The 20,658-nt window shown below is 41.3% G+C and overlaps 2 protein-coding genes across 8 annotated transcripts in view; both read left to right on the top strand.

Annotated features, from left to right (window-relative positions):
• SHPRH (SNF2 histone linker PHD RING helicase) overlaps positions 1-6,255 on the top strand; it is a 142,573-nt gene extending 136,318 nt beyond the window's left edge. For all 6 annotated transcript variants that reach the window (XM_008177225.4, XM_065588788.1, XM_065588789.1 and 3 more), the window contains 2 exons: positions 1,609-1,689; positions 5,323-6,255. In XM_008177225.4, coding sequence (XP_008175447.4) covers positions 1,609-1,689; positions 5,323-5,419 — 178 coding nt within the window. In that variant the 3' untranslated portion in view covers positions 5,420-6,255. The remainder of the gene's footprint in view (positions 1-1,608; positions 1,690-5,322) is intronic.
• A 133-nt stretch (positions 6,256-6,388) lies between these two features.
• LOC112060820 (alpha-tectorin-like) overlaps positions 6,389-20,658 on the top strand; it is a 40,096-nt gene continuing 25,826 nt past the window's right edge. Inside the window, exons 1-2 of one of the 2 annotated variants that reach the window (XM_042848217.2) lie at positions 6,389-13,650; positions 15,496-15,546. In XM_042848217.2, the coding sequence (XP_042704151.1) occupies positions 13,575-13,650; positions 15,496-15,546 (127 nt within the window). In that variant the 5' untranslated portion in view covers positions 6,389-13,574. The remainder of the gene's footprint in view (positions 13,651-15,495; positions 15,547-20,658) is intronic. The other variant, XM_024112790.3, reaches the window with a different exon arrangement.

The raw sequence follows: 20,658 nt of genomic DNA, 5'->3' as shown, positions 1-20,658 counted from the left end.
ATTGACTTCAATGGACTTTGAATCAGGTTCTAACTGAGCAGTGTTTAGTGCTCTTCATTTTCTAATATAAATTCCTATTCTAAAAAAAAGTATTCTCAGAAGGATCTCCAGCTATTTTCATAGATATTACCTTTTGATTGTTACTCTGCTCTGTTTCACCCGCTCAGGACCTTGAAAATTCTTTTTATTTCCCTTTAGCTTTGCTATTCTCCATTTGGCAATCAGATTTTTTTACCCTTTTTTATAGGGCACATAAGCCAAAGAAAGTGTTGGTTTGTCTTCTGCATTAGCGACATCAGCACAACTCTGAAAATGAGGTTTAATTAGTCATTACCTGGAGCTCACTTTCTTGGACGGGCTCAAAAGCAACAAAGTATAAAACATTGTAGGTCCTATACAAACAATGGACTGAGTTCATTACTCAGGACCAGATTATGACTGGCCCTCATAAAAGGGGGCTCTTCAAGACAGCATGCAAGGAGCCTGTCACAATCCCTTTACTCAGAGAAGTTCAGGAGATGCTTCCTCCTTATCCCCATTCCATGTGTACATCACCCCAAAGTGGGCTCGGAGAAGGCAGGACTCTTTTCCCATCCACATACTGTGCTAGTCTATGGAGCAGGCCCAGCATATGAGGGAGGAGCAGGTCACATTCCCTGAAAAGGTGTAGCTGCAGGAGTGCTCCCCCTGTGTGCTGAGGAGTTACCTGGGCTGGATTAATGCATAAGTAAACCAGGCATGTCCCTGGGCCGGGGCCCCCACTTATTTATATTTATGTATATTTGCTGATGCAGATTTGCACGCGAACTGAAAGAACTTCACATGATGTTGCACCACTTTGTGCCAGATCACAACACCAATCACTAGGGTTGCCAATTTTGGTTGGATGTATTTCTGGAGATTTCATCACATGACATAATCTTTAATAAAAGATTAATTTTTAATTCCTGGAGACTCCAGGACAACCCTGGAGGGTTGGCAATCCTACCAATCACTCAAATGAGTGAAGTTCTTTCTGTTCATGTGCATCCCCACATAAGTGGATAAGTAAGTGGGCAGAGATATTCCTCACACACAGCTGAGGCTCATTTGCCATTTCCAAGCAAAGGGGGGGCACTGAGTAAAGAAACTACTTTATTCTCCAACAGGGTAGGGGCCCAGAAGTATATGTTTGATTAGGACGAAGTGATGAGTTAATCTGGTCCTGGGAGTTATAGAAGGAACCATGCCGCTGAGCTCCTGGGGTTGTGCTTCTCAGTCCCTAGTCAGAGTTGTGCACATAATATACATTTTGAACCCTTTTTATTGTTACTAGTAAAACTGAGAGCAGAATTTTACCCAGTGTTTATTAGGGTTTTATTTAATTATTTTTATAATCATTGAGGGCCTGATCTTGCAAAGTTGCTATTTGAGTGGTGGGAAGTGCTGAACACCCTTTACTCTCAGTAGAGGTTGCTCAGCACTTTACAGGATTGGGCCTTTAAAATCCAGAGGACACTTTCAACAAGGTTAAAATAATTTGTAGGGAGGCCAAAATTTGGGCCTAAACTTCTTGACAATCTTATGACAATATGCCAGTGCTCAATTTTATTTTTTTTAAACATGCAGGCCCACCATTGTTCACAGGTTCCTGATAAAAGCAACAATAGAAGAAAGAATGCAGATGATGCTGAAAACTGTAGAGAGAAGGTACATTTTTTGTGGGGCAGGGAGCTAAAAAGCATGGTAATATTGCACCAAAATGAAAGTAGTTTTCATACATACACCCTGCATTCTGTTTAAGAGGTTATTACGCTGTATTCACTCTGTTTAAGAGGTTATTATGCTGTATTCATTATATTTGTGAAGTTTTTACTCAGTCATAAACTTTTGCTCAGCTCTGAAATGTTTTGACTAAAGTCCCAAAATGTTTTCAGCAAAGCTTTGAAAAATTGACACTTTAACCTAGATTTGGTATTCAGTGATTTGAAAAAGAAACACAATATAAATAAGTCCAGTTACTGGCCAGACATTTTAATTAAGAGACCAGAAGAGTCTCCAAGGACATGAACCATTCAGGTACACCTCTACCCCGATATAACGCGACCCGATATAACATGAATTCGGATATAACTCGGTAAAGCAGCGCTCCGGAGGGGCGGGGCTGTGCACTCCGGTGGATCAAAGCAAGTTCGATATAACGCGGTAAAAATTTTTGGCTCCCGAGGACAGTGTTATATCGAGGTAGAGGTGTATGTGTGTTGAATAACCATAAATGTGAGACCAGATTCATGTCTTCAGTACTCCAGTTTTACAGTAGTGTAATTGCATAGCAATCAGTGAAATTATACTATCATAAAACTGGACTAATGTAATGGTGAACTAGACCTAAGGTGGATAGGGTTTTTGCTATTAATAATGTTATTTAAGCATTGGACAAATTATTTGAATTTTTACATGCAAAAACATTAGAATGGTACAGATGTGTACCAGGTTAAGCTTTAAAAGCTGGTATTTGGACAAATCTTGTATTGTAATGTGATGTGGATGTTACATTTCTGGTTTACACTAGACCTTTTTTTTTCCTTTCGGGGGGAAAAAACCCTTATTACCCAGGCATTTTAATTATATCTAATAGTAAGCGACTGACGTAAGCCCTGAAGCATGAGATTTAATTTCTTTTCCCAAATTTTTGCTATTAATCATGTTATTTAACCATTGGACAGATTATTTGAATTTTTACATGCTATTTAACCATTGGACAATTATTTGAATTGGTATATCGTACAGATGTGGAAAATTGATGAGACAATACTTTCAAAGATAAGGATGATGCCCTACCCCTCATAACCATACCCTTGCCCCTCCAAACAAATACAAGATGAGAATTTCCAGTTGTACAGTATAGTAATAGTCAAGTTATGAAAAAATAAACCCTTTAACTGCACAGTTCCCTCCATTTAGTTCACAGAACCAAGCTTTTGTGACTAGAAGAACTGTAGTTCCAATATAGCTGCAGAGAAGCAAAACTACTGTATTCTGCTTCTTGCCCAAACAACAAAAACACCAGATGAGTTCTGATTCCAGTCTTTTTATTATTTGTGGTAGTTTGGGAAGATGTACAAAGCAGGGTTTACATCAGTCTCTTACTATTAGAGATCAGGATCTCATACTGGGGGCAGATTATTCCACCTTTTTCTGAAGTATATGGTTACTGGTCACTGTCAGACAGGGTCCTGGACTAGATGGAACTTGGGTCTGATCCAGTATGGCAATTCTTGTGTTCCTAATCTGAGTAGTACTGAATAGTATGAACAACAGAATATCTGCTCAGACTACTTTAATTGCTTTGTCTTTAACATTGCCTAGTGAGAAGACTTGTAAGATGGTCTCCACATAATAAACAGGATGGTTCATGCTGCTTTGGTTGAGCTTGGTAATAACCCTACCCTTCCTTAGAGAGACAAGAGGGGTGAAGTAATATCTTTTATTGGACCAACTTCGCTGGTGAGAGATGCAAACTAGTGAGCCTTACAGAGCTCCTCTTCTGGTCTGGGGAAGGTACTCGGGGAAAAGTGTCACAGCTAAATGCAAGGTGACACATTGTTTAGCACAAATTCTAAGGAACCATTCAAGGTGGAGTGGCCCATTAACACCTCTGCAGTCATAAGACAAAAAGAGGGGGATAGTGGGTTACAGATTGTTGCAGTAAGCCATAAATCCAGTGTCTCTGTTCAGTCCATGATTTTTCGTGCCTAGCAAAGTTATGAATTTAAACTCCCAGATTTGTCTTTTGAAAGTGTTATGCAGGTTTCCTGTGAGGATGAGGATTGATAGGTCACATATAGTGATCATTTTGTGAAAAGCGTTCACCTACAGGTGATATGGTGTTTTTGTCTTCTATCATTTTCCTGTATGAGTTAATTTGAGATCATAGTGATTATCTGGTTTCACGCACATAGTTGCTATTGGGGCATTTAGTGAAGTGGATGAGGTATACTGCATGTTGTGATGGGCACATGTAAGATCCATGGATCTTGAAATGTGTTGTGGAAAGTGTTGATCATTACAGCAGTGGAGATATGTCTGCAGGTTTTGCATCTGTTGTTCTAGCAGTTGGTGTGTCCTGGTCTGTGGGGAGCTTGCTTCTGATGATGAGCTTGGAGAGGTTGGGGGGTTATTTGAAGGCCAGAAGTGAGAGTTTAGGATGGGGTCCCCATTGAGTATAGGCTGTAGTTGTTTTGATGATACCCCATATGGGTTCCAGTGTAGGGTGGTCTGTGACAACTAAGGGCATGCAGTCGGAGGGAGATTTATTTCTGTATTGAAGCAGGGTCTCAGGATATTTGGGTGGCCCATTCCATGATTCAATCTGCTACTCTGGTGGAGTGTCCTTGTTTGGTGAAGGTAGTTTTGAATATTAAGATATATATCCCAGACTTTCTCTTGGGAGCATATTCTGTGGTATCTGAGTGCCTGGCTGTAGATAACAGATTTGGTGGTGTGTTTGGGGTGGATAATGGATCTTTGAAAGTGGAGGTGGTGATCTCTTTCTTGTATATGGTTGTCTGTAGGGATCCATTGTTGAAGCTGATTGTGGTGTCCAGGGGAGTTTAATGGATTGGAATTGGTTGTTGAAGTTGTGGTGGAAATCTATGAGGGAGTTTAAGCCATCTGTCCAGAGGATGAAAATATCATCAATGTGTTTGAGGTATATCATTGGTTTTGTGGTGCATTTGTCTTCTTCAAGGTGGCCCATGAAGAGGTTGACATATGGCTGTTCCCATGGTTTGGACAAAGTGTTTGTTGTTGAATGTAAAATTGCTATGGGTGAGGATGAAATGGATAAGTTTGTGTGTTTGGGATGGATATCTGAGGGCTGTCCATCGTTTTGTAAATATTTGAGGCAGGAATCATTGTGGTCTGTAACTTACTAACCCACTCTTTTTGTCCTATCACTGCAGAGCTGTTAACAGGCCACTCTACCTTAAATGGTCCCTTAAAATATGTACTAACTACTTATGTTGAACAATCTGTTCCACCTTGCATTTAGCTCCGTAATGTTTGGAGTACTTTTCCCAGAGCTGAAGGAGAGCTCTGTGTTCGAAAGCTTGTCTCTCTCACCACTAGAAGTTGGTCCAATAAAAGATAATACCTCACCCATCTTGTCTCTCGAATATCTTGGGACCAACATGGCTACAACTACACTGTATACATACCCTTCATTGTCATCTTCCTTTGTGATGTTCACTGTAGTATAAATATTAGACAATCTACAACTGCACGTTCTTTCTTTATTGCACAGTCTCTGTTCTCTAACTCTCATGCAAATTTTCCCTACAGCCACACCAGCTCTTCCATGAAACAGTCAGAAGCCTCAGTGTTGACAGTGGCTGATCTGGCAGACCTTTTCACAGAAGAAACTGAAGAACTTGAGTGAAACAACTTTGATTTGACTCAGTGAAATCAGAAGGGACATGTCTTAGTAATAGCATCTGTATTAAATCAGTTGACCTGTCATAAATTCCTGTAGATGTCAAACACCCTTCTTCTGTTAAGATTGCTAGAATTAGTAAGGTTTTTAATCATTTTCATTTGATTCTGTGGCTATGTCCTAATCAGCACATGTTTTCTGATAGCACTGGAGAGATATTGCACTTTGCACACTATACAAAACAATGGATTTTATTTCCAAAGAACATTTGAGCTGGACTTTTGAGGGTAAAATCTTGGCTCCAATGAAGTGAACGGGAGTTTTGCCACCATCTTCAATGGGGCCAGGATTTCACTCAGAGTAAAGCTTTGCTTTGGGGGAAGGGAAAGTGGAGTCAGAGAAACTGAACAGAGTATTTTGCTTCTCGGTTTTTTACTCTACAAAGCATTATTGAGTATGAATACCCTCATAGCAAGTGCTCTAGGGTTCTCAGCATTTAACTCTCAAGGATTGCACCTCTTAGTGGTAACACTTAAAATAAACTCTTTACTAACTAGTTGGGTATTCATAATGCCCTTTTTAGGTATTCATGCAGATTATATAACACCATAGAAGTTTCATTGCAAGTTAGATTTCGTGTTCACTTACTGCAGTGTTATCTTGATAAATTATGCCTTTTATATGTATATTGGTCTTGAAATAACAGTAAAAAACTGAATCAGTTGTACACATTTTTAAAAATTCTTGAAGCCATGACTACTTTACTGCTTTGCTGTAAGTATTTGGGTTCCTTTGTTATAGAATTTAAAAAAAAAATTAAGCTACCCATCATTTTATACTCATTTGGTGTCTGTGTGCTTTTCTCTTTCCCCATTCACTTCTTTTCAGAAACTATGGGCTTGTCTGTACAGTGCGCCAAAAGGGTATGATTTATAAAGCACACTAGTGTTGTTGTGCTCTAACTGCCCTGTGTAGACCCTGCTTGCATTGTCTAAAAAGGTACCTCGTCTTCTGAACTACATTAATGTGAACTAGGTACCTTTTAGAGCACACCTGCAGGATCTGCATGGGGCAGTTCACACCTCTTCCTTTCCAACCCTTTCCGCATGCCCTTCGGAACAACTCGCACCAAGTTAATGCTCCCTATGTCTGCATTATTTCTTCCAGGATCATTGTTTTGTCTGCAAATATACAAAAAATTTCCTTATTTGGGCTTTTGCTCCATACAGCTGCTTTTTAGAGCAAGTACACTGTTATTTTCTCCAATACAAATGTTGTGATAAACTAGAAGAGAAATGTTTTGGATGGACTGAACAGTGTGATAAAGTTTGAGCTCAAAATTTACATTCCCTTAAATTGTGGTAAGGACGTGAACATAAGAGTCTGTGAAAAGTATGATTAACTAGAAGATTCTGACTATTTCTGAATTTTAATCAGAACGCTTGTTGCTTGAAATACAAGTGTTACAAGAGCTTCTTTAGTTTTATACATGCTGACACACTGCTCTGCAAAGCATCTGTGTCAGTACACCGTGTTTTTCTTCCTTTTTTGGTTGTCTGGGACATGTAAGATGTTTACAAGAATAGCCCTCATTTATGGTACATGACCATGGGAATCCCACGCTGGGAAAAAGGAGGCCAAAAAAATCACTCCTCGCCCCCCCACACACACCCGCCCCCAGCTTGCTTAATCTCTTACAAAGAATGAGTGTATTTGGTCAATGACATTAGGGCAGATGAGTCACAATCTATTAAATAGCTACTGTAAAACTAGCTTATTGGAACTAAAGAGTGTAGATGAGTGGAAACTTTTTTTTTAAAGAAAAGTTTAACCCATTGTTACCCCACTGTACGTTTTTTGTGACTATAACGTCTCCTCTTTGTCTCTTTGTTTACTGCAGAAGTAAATTTTGAATTTCAATCTAAGCACTTTATATTTCCAGCTTGTTACAGCATGAACAATATCATCTGAAGACTTGGAGAGGCAGCTGCATTATTAAGTAATCATTTAGACTCACAGCTTTGTTCAAATCCCAGTCCCTGATTTATATTTTGATAAATCCCAAGCACTTCATAACTGCTAGTTCCAGTGTTTTCTTCTTTCTCATTGGAGGGAGGGGGAAAAGCATAGGTACCCATAATGCATTGCAACAAAACTGCTTGCCAGTGTTGTTACTCTATATACAAGACTGTGAAGAGGGTTTCCAGTTTGATTTAACACTCTCAGAGGTAGTTAAGGAATAAAGAACAAACTTACTTCCCTAGCCTTCTATGGGTAAAAGAAACTATCCAAACAGAGTCCTACAGATTAAACTGTAGGTCTGTTCAGAAAAATGGCTCTCTGACAATAGCATTTTGTCTCCACAACTCCATTTCCAGTTTGTTCAGCCAACATACAAGATTTTTCCAACTGCCAACACCACATTTAAAGGGACACTCAACCCACGTCAGCTGAAAATGACCTATTTTGAAATGTTTGTTCTAGGGTGGAATTTCCTTTTGCATGAATTGCAGAATGGCCTGTATACTTCAGAATTTTCTATATTCATGCTAAGTGCATCTCCTGTAAGTTAGATCTGCTAAGTGAGGGCCCCAATTGGGTTCATCAAGTCTCTTGCTGTTTTTCTTCCTCATTATAGGAGGCTCTGTGTATAAGTGGGGGAGGAGGGGTTCTACTTATGGTATCATGTTCTTGGTTACCTCAACTTGCACGTGGAGAGGACCAAGGACATCAGCTTTAGACCCACATGGAAACAATGGGTTTCTCAGAAACTGTTTCTATACCATACTCTCAATGGGACCTTATTGTCAGCTCGGGAGTGGATATTGGAACTCTCACAAAGTGTCCTGACCTCATCGTCCAACCACCATCTCATCCCTGTGAAACTGTCCTACCTTCTTTCCACTAAGGAAATGAATCACCGAAGTCTATCTGCCCACAAAATCTTTTGAAGCTTAAGTTTCCAGCATGCCTTAGGAAGACAATCACCCACCTAAACAGCCAAAGGGCTGATGAGCTACTAGGACAGCACAACTGCTTGACCCTTGGCCTTCTCTTTACACTAACAGATCACCATAGTTCATCAACTAATTTTGTTAGGTAAAGGCCTAGAGGCAGATGATTACAATGCAGATGGTATTCTTAACAACACAAAGACCTTCTGTAGAACTATGCCATCTAGTAAAAGAAGCAAAGAAAAGCTATTTAATCAAGACCAGAGTGTTTTACCTGCTATCCCTTCTGGAATTTGATCCCATCACACTCAAAGCTTGAGGTCCTGACAAACAAACCCCAATGTGCAACAGATCCTACACCACCTAAGAACTGTGCCCACTGCTACCAGAAATTATCAGCATTTCCTTCAGAGAAATAAACCTACCAACCTCCTCTGTGAAATGCAATAATCTGTTCAATCCTCTTCAGCTCTTACCCTGTGTCCCCATTTCTAGGTAAAATCATTAAGGAAAGAAGGGGGAAGGAATACAATCTAAAATCAGGAAAGAACAGGTTAAAGAATATTTAGATAAATTAGATATATTCAATTCAGCAGCACCTGATGAAATTCATTATAGGATATTTAAAGAACTAGTTTATGACAAATCAACCTAATTTCCTTCTTTGACAGAATTACTGGCCTAGTAGCTAGGTGGGAACCAGTAAATCTGATATATCCTGATTTTTAGTTAGGCTTTTGACTCAGTCCCACGTGTCATTCTCATAAGCCAACCATGGAACTGGGGTTTAGATGAAGTTACTGTAAGGTGTATACACAACTGGACTATACTCAAAAAGTAGTTATCAATGAATGGTTTGCTGTCAAACTGGGAAATTGTATCTAGTGGGGCCAACGGGGATTGGTCCTGGTCTACTCAGTATTTTCATTAATGACTTGGATAATAGAGTGGAGAGTATGTCTGTAAAATTTGCAGATGACATTAAGCTGGAAGATGATGCAAGCACTTTGGAGGACAGGATTCAAATTCAAAATGACCTTGACAATTTGGGAGAATTGGTCTGAAATCAACAAGATTAAATTCAATAAAGATAAGTGCAAAGTATTTCTCTTGAGAAGGAAAAATCAGATGCATAACTACAAAATGGGGAATAGCTGGCCAGGTAGTACTGCTGAAAAGGATCTGGGGATTATAGTAGATCACAAATTGAATGAGTCCACAATGTGATGCAGTTGTGAAAAAGGGTAATATTCTGGGGTACAGTACCAGGAGTGTTCTATCTAAGATATGGAAGGTAATTGGTCCCGTTCTATTTGGCACTGGTGAGGCCTCAGATGTAGTACAGTGTCCAATTCTGGGTGCCACACTTTAGGAAAGATGTGAACAAATTAGAGTCCAGAGGAGAGCATCAACAAGGATAAAAGGTTTAGAAAACCTGACCTATGAAGAAAATTTGTTAAAAATGGGGCAGGTTTAGTCTTGAGAAAAGATGACTGAAGGGGAAATCATAACATTTTGTTCAGATATGTTAAGGGCTGTTCTAAAGAGGACCGTGGTCAGTTGTTTTCTGTGTCCACTGAAGGTAGGACAAGAAATAATGGGCTTAATCTGTAGCAAGGGAGGTTTAGCTTACATATTAGGAAATACTTTCTTACTAGAAGAGTAGTTAAGCTCTGGAATAGGCTTCTGAGGGAGGTTGTGGAATCCCTCTTGTTGGAGGTTTTTAATGGCAGGTGGACAAACATCTGTAGGGGTGGTATCGTAGGCACCGACTCCATAGGTACTTTGGGGCTGGAGCACCCACAGGGAAAAATTAGCGGGTGCTCCGCACCCACTGGCAGCCAAGCTCCCCCTCCTTGCCTCCTTCTCCCCCGACCCCAGTGCACCGCGTCCCTGCTCCTCCCCCTCCCTCCCAGTGCTTCCCGCCAACCCCCTAACAGCTGTTTGGCAGAGTTTAGGAGTTTCCAGGAGGGAGGGGGAAGAGGCGGAGAAGAGGCAGGGACAGGACTTGGGGGAAGAGGGTGGAATGGGGGTGGAGCTGTGGTGGGAAAAGGCAAGGCAGGGCAGGGACTTTGGGGAAGGGTTGGAATGGGGATGGGGTGAGGGCAGTGTAGAGGTGGGAAGGGGCGGGCTGGGCTGGGTAGAGCACCCATTGGGCAGAGGGGAAGTCAGTGCTTATGGGTGGTCTAGGTTTATTTGGTCTTAAGGACCTCTCAAGATCTCTTCCAGCCCCACATTTCTATGTTTAAGTTGTGACCACAAAGGTCTAGCAATGTGTGACATCTGCCACTATATCGGATGCTTCAAAAAAGCAGAGGGATGGACTTGGCCCCGTCAAGCAGTTTAAATGAAGTTTCCATTTCTAAAAGATATCTATAGAGATAAGAACAAACATGTCCATCAAAATTAAATTGTCCTTAGACACTTGGGACATTGTTATAGTTTATTTTATTTAGGTATTCAAGTGTTAGACACTTAAAAATACCAAGATACATACATTCCCTCCCCCACCACTTTAACCCTGAGCCATTTCTGTATAGTTCACCTTGCACAAGTATACACATATTCAACACATACAACTGTGTATAACTCTGATTGACATGGCCAAGACAAGTTTGTAACCAAAAGAAACAAGCTGCAGCTAAGGAAATGGGGGGAGAAGGATGCAACATAAAAGCAACTAGACTGACATCTTTCTTGCTCTTTCTTTGATTGTGGGTTTTTGTTTGTACAGCCTGTTAAATTTTGTTGGGAGCTAAATTAGTATTTTCAGCCCAGACATGAGTACAGTGGACAAATAGTGATATATAGATCTAATGAATCTGATGTGTGAGACAAAGGGGACTGTACTTAAATCCAGCAGTAGCTTGGATTTGATGGAGACAACACTGAAATGGAGCCATGGTTCCTGGGAACGGCTTTTTCTTTATCACCTTGGTAACCTAGCTAACGTGAATGCAAAGTTTTTGCCCAGAGAGAGCTTTCAGACTCATGTACATTAACAAGGGGGCCAATTCCTGGTGACAAAAGGAGGAAGTTTGCCTAGAGGAAAGGCAAATAAGGGGTTTAATTCTTCCTCTTCCCACTTAAATCAGGCATACACTGTTACTTTACCAGCTTGTATGCAGCTGCTGTGCATGTAGGGAGTGGATCATTATTCCAGTCATAGTATCTTCTAGCTACTTCCAACACCACTGAAAGAAAGCTTAAGAATGATGGAGGCAGGTGCACAGCAAGTAGCTTTTCTCTGCAATGGTTTCCTAACATCAGATCAAATCCTGCACTCTTTAGTCAATGGGGATTTAACCTAAGTAAAGAGTGTAGGATTAGTCCTTGACATTTCATGATACCAGCCTCCCAGCTCTGTGCACTTAGGGGCTCTTTTGTATAGGTGACCTGCTCAAAGATCAAAAGGGGGATCGTTAGCTGCCTTTGTGGCACTGTCCTCCAGACTCCAAGGGGAGCATGTTGTAGATCTGGTCCACATCAGGAGAGAGAAAGGAAAATGGGTCAGCTGGGGGAATGCATGTTGTCCCCTCTCAGTCTCTTGGTGACTCCCAGAAAACCCTAAACATAGCTTGGCGTTGTATTTTCATTTCTACAGAACCCTTCCAACTCCTTGGGTCTGGAAGCAGCTGTAACAAGGAGGCAACCTTGCAGCTGGTGGTAAGCCAGGAGAGCCCCATTCAGCCAATGAAGAGGTATGGGGTCTCCCATAGGTCCCTGGTCATCTGTCAGGTTCAGGACTGGTCCTGTGGCCTACCCTGCTGGAGGGCAGAACCCACTCTTGCTAGAACAATGGAGGAGGACCATTGGATCCTTGTAACAATTTCCTCCCCCAAGGTCTTCTTCCATGGTAAGAATGATCCAGCCCTCAGCTATGAACAATGAATAGGAAAAGGATAATGTGTTTTTCATATGTAACACATTCATTGCAATAAGGATCATAAAAAGCTGAATGTTTATCAAGCCATATTTTACTTGCATTTATAATCAAGACTATAGTTATTTTCTTAGTGGAAACAAACAGAATTACTGGAAATGTAAAGGGTTTTGCAGCTGTTGAGGAAAGTGACCCCTTTTGTATAGGTTTGCCACAGCAACGGGTACTTTAACAATGCATGTGATAACTACTCTGGCACTTGGCCAAACCAAGACTGTAGATTTGTGAGTGTAATAGCTCAAAACCATGCAGTACAAATGTATAGCACCCCAAAATAAAATGATAGGCTTTGTCCTTAAAACAGATGCATTAGACTAACAAGTCATTCTCTGCAGTGACTGTAGAGACATCTTGATGGGATGAGGCCGCAAACTTCACAACTGTCCCCCACAAAATGAAATCTTGCACCTTGCAAACTTTCAGGTCAGCACAAGGCCTAAAAAGCATAGAATCACTGCAATTCCACTGTACAGGAGCGCACGGGCTGCAGAGTGGGATTCTGGCTCCCTTTGGTAGCTCACAACAGGACTGTATCATAAATATTTCAACTCTAGTAACTGGTGGCCAGGTGACCTTTGTTCTTTCATACACATTCTTAGTAGGAATCTTGAAACTATGATTTTCCATGTAGCATTCAAAAAAAAATTAAAACAATTTCCTTCATCAAAAATTACCTCTCTTCAAAGGATCATTATATTTTTTTGGGGGGGGGAGGGGAGATAGCACAAAATTCTTTGGACTCCTTTGTTACGTGTTTCCAACAAGGTTTGGTGCCATTTACAGCTCTGTTAACAGCCTGCAACGCAAAATGCAAGGATATAAAACACCAAAGCAATAAATGAAGTGAGTGAGGTATAAGGGAGGTTAGACTCCTGCCTAATAAAGAATGAGTTATGCTGCTGCTATAGTACGTGACAAAAATGCGTGTGTGGTGGGTGGGTGTTCTGTCTTGGAGGAATTCAGTACTAAACTAGGTAGAAATTGGTTTGTGAGTAATCTTGGTCTCCACTGACTATCTCTGTGCACGTTAGGAATCCCATTGTTGGGCACAGGACCCCATTCAGCCATTAGTTGGGAGGTGGTCATTTCTGTGAAGAGCTTTAAAAAAAAAAAACTACCCACAATGTAAAAGTCTTGAAGAAACTCACCCCCCATTGAGCTAGTTATTCCAGCCAAGTAAAGCAACTGAAAGGGCAAGAGATACTAGGGGTTTCCTGACTTTGAGCTGTTTGAGGGATCTCCAGTTCTGACTGTAGTGTGTAAGATGCTCTTTGCTGTTTTCCTGACCGTTTCTCTGCTGACTTCTTTAACTTCAGCAAATGACACTGACATCGGGGAGGGTGAGTTTTTAAAAAAAGAAAAATGTTACCATTAATTCACACACACAAAAAGCATTTCCATTGGGAATTCTGAACAAGCATGGGCCCAGTTCTGCACTTGCATTGGAGTAACTACTTGGGCTTTAAACCAATGTGAGATCAGAATCAAGCTCTGTGTGCACAGAATATGGCATGCTTTTCAAATCACACACACGAAGCATCATGTTGGTATATGGTGGGTGCAGATGCAATTGATTTTTAACTGAGATAGTATTTAGAAACCTTTTTTTTTTCCTGGCTAGGACCTGAATTACTTTCATATACGATTTTATTGTTTTATTAATAATGTTAGGGCATCTCGAGCCTTGGATAGGCATCTTTTTATTATTTTAAATCTAAATAAATGTATTAGAATTTAATGGTTAGTTGTACTAGCATTAAATATGTCAGCATTTCATTTACTTATGTGATCAGTTGATACGTGTAAGCATTGCACACTTACAATTAAGCTTTAAATTAATCCTGACATGGAGCTTTGTTTGAATTGCAATTACTACTATTCTGTTGCTGTGTATGTTTTACTTAGTTTTGGGCTACAATGTTGAGCTAGCATTTGCATTCTTCTGTGTATAAATAAACATGTATTTTATAAAATAGCATGCGTCAGGTACTCACAAATTGTTGGATTCCTAATATTGTTATTTAATGATAGCATCTCAGAATTGAGAGAGGGAGTAACTGAATTGCTTTGCTAAGAGAAAAGTGGAACTAATTATCTTATACACTAGCAGGCTACTGTGAAGAGATTTTTAAAGAAATTAAATTTAAAGAAAGGAATATATGCACACAAAAAATATCTGTTTTTTCCCTGTCATACTCCAAAACTGATGTACCGTTAACCTCCTCCCAAGTGCGCCTCACCAAACAGTAACACCATTTCTCCACTGGGATATTTTTACTTTGTGAAATATCAGAGTTTCTGGATTTTGTTTCTAATCCAGGTTAGAACATTTCATTCTCGTGGTTATGCCTCTAGCACTTGATCCAGGGACTTCAACTGGTGTTTGATTAGGCACCACGTGAAGATTAACGAAAAATTAAAAGCAAATTGCTGAGCGGAAAGGTGTAAGGAAAACATTAATGCTGCCACATATAAAATATGAGGCTGGTATCTCTTCTAGTCAGATTACTCATTCTGGGTTTTTATATCACATGCTGCTGCCTTACCTCTCATTTTATTGTGCAATATATTTTTCCTCTCTGATAACTTATCAGTACCTTAACACAGCAGGAAACATATTGTGCCTTTGGTCTCCGCAGCAGCCTTTTATTTTGAAATCACGTTATGGCATTAAATGTGTTGATTGTCTCTTAAAATTTCTCTCTTAATCTCTCTTTTTTTTAAATACTAAATTTGTTCTGAATTACCAGGGAACTGAAATAACAGCATATATTATGATATTTATGAAAACATTTTTCCTTCTTTTTTTTTAACTGTTGTGAAATATTCATTATTTTTTGCTAAGCCATTGGGGAAATCACTCGGGAACATTCCGGTAAGCTAGTTGTTAAGCAATGCAGCGTTCCTAATCCTTTTCTTTACACAGCATGTCACTGAGGTGTCTGACAGATGTAACCTGTGCTACACATCGTTAAGCAGTTTCAATGAATGGGATTGCTCTGAGTAAACTGCATGTAAACATCTCCTGTTATTCAGACTGAAATGTCTGTATTATAAAACGTGTTAAAAGGGACCTGTAAAAATGGCAAGGGGATATAATGATCTTGTACCCTCTTGCTTCTTTCTTAATGTATAAAGAAGGTCTGAAAGGATTTTTTTTTCCCTCTGCTTGTTTTTTAACTTAGAAATTCCAGTCTTATTTACCCTGCAAGATTCCCTGGACTCCTGCAGAGCTGGTAGGTTTATGACATTTCAGTCCAAGGGAGGGAGTGACACCTGATTACTTGAAGGAGTGTTTTGATTTTTATTTCAATTTATTTACTATTAATATATTTGAACCCAAATCCAGCTCTATTCTAGAATTTAGTCACCTGGCCAGATTTGCTCTCTTCCCATCCTTCATTTTGAGGCCTCCAGTTCTAGGGAACTGAGAGAGTGGGATTATTCTGCTGGCTCGCCTGATAAACTGTAGTGTATTTCTGCTTTTGTGGCTATAAATCATCTCTCATCAATCCCAGGGTATAAAGAATAAGCATTTTCTAGATTACATCTGGAGAAGTCAACTCCTTGAGTGTATTGCTGACTAGCAGTTCAGGCATGACTGTTTCAGGAAACCGTATAACTATGAAAAACCGAATCGACAAAGTTATTCAATTACGCTTACCGTTAACTAGAGCCAGGGGTGCTAGTTCCACAGCAGAAAAAAGAGTTAGTAAAATGTTTGAAAAAGCAAACCTTCTGAAAGTGGAAGAGAAGATATTGTAAATAAGGAATGTGTATAATTATTATTATTTCTTATTTGTATCACAGTCACACCTAGAAACCCCAAAAGAGATCAGCCCCCCACTGTGCTGGGAGCTGTACAAACACATAGCGTCTGAGCCAAAGCCTACTGAAGTTAATGGGAGACTTTTCATTGGATTCAATGGGCTTTGGTCAGTCCCACAATGAGACAAAAGAGCTTACAGACAGGACAAAGAACGGGAAGAGGCACAGACAAGCGACTTGTCAAAAGTCACTCAATGGCAGAGCCGAGAATAGTACCCAGGCTTTCTGATGTCCAGTCCAGCACCCCATCCATTAGATTATGATGTCTCCTACATGCCTTTGTTGTAGGCAGCAACAAACAAACCTATATCTGTAGAATCTGTCGTGTGAGGATGTTAGCACAGTCCATCTTGGGCCCATTCATCACTTGCTGTTGCTCACAGTGCTTCCTGGCACCCCTTATTCCCGTCATAAATCAGCTTTTTGCTGGCTGGTTTGCTGACAAACTGGCACCAGGCAGACTCTGGCTTTTTCCAAACAAACCCAGGGAACCCTGAAACAATGGGATGATTCTGCCTTAAATACTCTGGTGCGCAGTAAAAAGTAACTCAGGTGAAGTCAATGGGCCAGATTCACCACACACTGGTTTTAAAATAATATTGACTTCAGTGGAATTACTCAGCTGTATATCAATGAAAGTGGTATCAGCCCCAGTAGAGTTATGTCTATGTACAACTGAGGCAAGGAAAGCAGAATTGGACTAAAATTGTTGTTTTCTTGCAATATTCACTTTTACTTAGGACTTGGTGAAAATTTGGTGTACTATAGACAGAATATTTGGTAGATCCTGCTCTTTTTACTAGATCCTAGCTGGAAGTGACCAATAAAACAAGCCAATCTGGACTCTCTTTTTAACCCGAGGAGGAGTGTATTAGTCAAAGTATGGAACAATAGTCAGAGCTTGTGGGTCCAACTCCCCACAGCTCACTGTGACTTTCAGTAAATCTCACAAGCTGTCTGTTCCTCGGTTTACTGATTTAAAAATGGTTATAAGACTTCTTGAGCTGAGGAAGCTAGTCAATTACTAATGAAATTTCCTCTAAAAGTGGAGAAAACACTAGCTCAAGCAACAACCTGGAGGATAGTACTTCTTTAGAAATGGGAGCAATGTTGTTAACACATTTGACTAGCTCTTTTTAATGGGTTGATACTCTCTGATATACTCACTATACAAACATGGAAGAGAAGGAGAAGATTTTATATCAAAGGATAATGAACATAACCAAAAATGCTGAAATATACAAAGTATAATTGTTACTTGCATATTGACTTCTGAGAGAAACAGATGATAAACAGTTCAACCTGTTAATGAAGATGGTTGAACCTGAGAAAAAAGCTCCAACTACCTATGTAAACAACGGGTTCTAAAGGTCTTCTTCCAAGAAGATCTGACAAGAAGTTGACAAAGATGATGCACCCCACAGAATGCTGCTGGTAGGAGGGATAAGCAAGCTTTAAATAGGATTAAAAAGCTTAATCAATAAATTGTAACTACAATATCTGGCCTGTTCACCGCACTTGTGCACAGGAATAGCCTAGTCATGATTTTTATTCAGTTTAGTTTTCATTTTTTGAGTCTCACTTTGTCAAATAAACCTGCTCTTAATTTAAAATAACCTGAACTTGGAATGCAGGGTGTTAATAGGGCAAGTGCTGCTAGATGTTCACAGGGGAAACAACCTGACATCTGACCCAACTGGAGGAGGAAGCTGAATAGAAGCGACAGCTTGAGCACAAGGTTAAAAGTAAGGGCACAGAGGAGACTATTCCTAAAAAGATTTCTCTAAGGAAGCAGATGGCTTGGGAAAAATTTAAAGGCTTTGGGACATCTTTTGCCATCAGTCAGTCCAGTGTATATCTGGTGTTTTGGAGTTTCTCTGTACTTACACTTACTGAAAATGCTTGCGTACACACGATGCAACATATCACTGCATACTGACGCCACATTTGTTCGGAACTCTGGAGTCTTCTTGCAAAGTGAACAGTGTTCGCTTTTAATTGGTTTAGCCTTTCATTTGTGTGCACGCAATTGCTATGTACCATTTTTTGCACAATCCCCTGCCCACCCTCCAAGGACGATGGGCTCAACCCATCAGAGGATAAGCAGGAGGATGCTGGAGTGGAGCTGTCCCCCCACACCCTGCCCCCGCCGCCCAAGATCATTTTGGGACTCAGGACCCTGACGACCGCTGCTGGAAAGCCAGCCCCTGGCCTGACCTCCTACCATGGACCGATTCCTGCCCTGAATAGCCTGAGCCCAAATCCCAGCCAGAAAGCCAGGCCTGGACTGTACAGTCCAATCCTATGGAAGAAACTTTGGCATGTAAGTACCTATCTTTGAAATTTATTATTATTGGTGGCAGATGTGAGCTACCAGTCCCTGCCTTTCCCCCAAACCCTCCTTTGTGCTGCTTCAAAATGGCACCCACCAGCATGGTGTAGTCTCAGTCCTGCTCCCTTAACCCCTCACCCCCAGCAGATTTGAATACCAAAAGCATTCATTTGTTCAGAATTCAGCAGTGTATTGAGACAGTGCTTACAGGAAGAGAAATGTGGTTCGTTTGCACAGTTTACATGAGGTATGAGTAAGGGTAAGTTTATGTCACGGATATTTTTAGTAAAAGTATAAACAAAAATTCACGGCCCGTGACCTGTCCCTGACTTTCACTAACAATATCCCTGACAAAAGGGGTAGGCGGATCCAGCACCCACTGCTACTGGGGCTCCCGGGTTCCCCGGCCCTGCGGTGCATGGGAGCTCTGGGGTCCCCCTGCCTGCGGGGCTGGACTTCTGCAAAGTTCCCTTGCCCCTGGGCAGCTGGTAGCTGCAGGGTCCCCCCGTCGTGGCTAGGCAGCTGCAGGGGTCTGCCCACCAGGGGAGGGGCTGGGAGCTGCGGGGGCGGGGCTGCAGATTCTGTGATCTCCATGACATAATCTTAGCCTTAGGTATGAGTGCACGTTGCATGTCTGCTCAAGGCTCAAACAATGCTGCTGCCCACTGACATAACATACATTCTGGCTGACAACGATTGCATGACTCTATTTTCCCCAGCAGTTTCTCCATGTCTGCAGGGGAGATCTAGCAGAACTAGCTTGCAAACCTTTCCACTCCTCCAGCGCTTTTCGGGGGTGAAAAACTTGGTGACTAACTTCACAGCATATCTTGCTGGTCTCCCTTTTGCCTTTTTGAATAAGACCATTCTCTGCCTCCTGATCATCCGCTTCTGTGAAATGTCACCAAGAGTCAGGATGGCCTAAAGGGGATATAGAAGGGATTACTATTCAGCTTGCCCCCCCTCCATAGTCCCCTCTTTACACCTCCAACACCATAGCACAAACAAAACTGCAAAAATCTGGAATGTAGCTCCAATCAAGCCACCCCTACCAGCATAAAAGCAGACACAGTAGACTGAAGTGCAAATGCACCCAGCACTGTCCGTACATGCAGACCACTTACCATCGCAGAGGTGCCCCCAAGAATGGGAAGAGTCTCAAGGAGGCATATCCATATGAATAAAAGCTATCATGACTTCTCTGGGATATGAACAATAAGCAACTGGATTTTTCCCTACAGCCACGGCACCTGCGACAGACTGCCAGGGAAGGGCCTCTATCTAATGCTGACAGGCTGGCCAACCTGAGGGAGGGAAAAAGGAGGACTCGGGATGAGATATTTGCTGAACTCATGGCAGAGTCACAGAGGAAAACCAGGCTGGCTGAGAGGTGGAGGCTGTATATGAGGATCCAGAGGGAGAAAAAAATTCAGCTGTCTCAAGTGAGTGTGGAAAAAGACAAGAGATGCTGAGGCAGTTCACGGATGCTATCCCGAGTCAGAATGCCCTCTGGCAAAACATGATTCAGCTAGGCCAGCGGGCCCCGCGGGCCCATAATTCGGGTTCCAGCCATCTCCTTCAGCCCTTGAAGAATGGTGGCTACTGGGACCAGCAGCAACTCCTAACATCTGCATTCCAGCAGCAGTATTCCCAGATTCACCCTCTGGCCACCGAGAACATCTGCATCTGGGAGACCAGCCCTTTTGAATCCTGCAACCTGCCTGAGGATTTTGAACTGTGGTGCTCAACCCCAGAACCCATGTGGACAAGAGGAGCTGGAGGCAAGGGCTATGCTGGCCTTTAACTCCCTTTCCCTCTCTCCCTCCTCATCCCCCATTTGGTTATACTTGGAATATTGTGACTGTTGCACTTTGAATTGTGTTCACACTGTGGGAGTAATTAATGGTTTGTATATAGTTGGTTACTTAAGAAGATCAGTTTGTTAAATGTATTTCCAAACACAAGTGTATTATTTTTCCATTGCCTTTATTAAAAGTTGCTCATTGTTTTTTATTGTTGTTTCACAATAAAACTGTTCACAGTACATCCATTGAGAGTCGTCATTGCATTTAACACAGACGATTGTTTAAATCAAGCTGAAATGTTTTACAAAAGCAGATAGGGAAAGATAAAACTCCAACCACCTACACGCAATACCCCAGTGCTTGCAATGTGTGCATCCCAACAA

Source organism: Chrysemys picta, chromosome 3 (assembly GCF_011386835.1).
Source record: "Chrysemys picta bellii isolate R12L10 chromosome 3, ASM1138683v2, whole genome shotgun sequence".
NCBI classification, from domain to species: domain Eukaryota; kingdom Metazoa; phylum Chordata; order Testudines; family Emydidae; genus Chrysemys; species Chrysemys picta.
The sequence above is the reverse complement of the archived record's forward strand: the minus strand, read 5'-3'. Positions and strand labels throughout refer to the sequence as shown.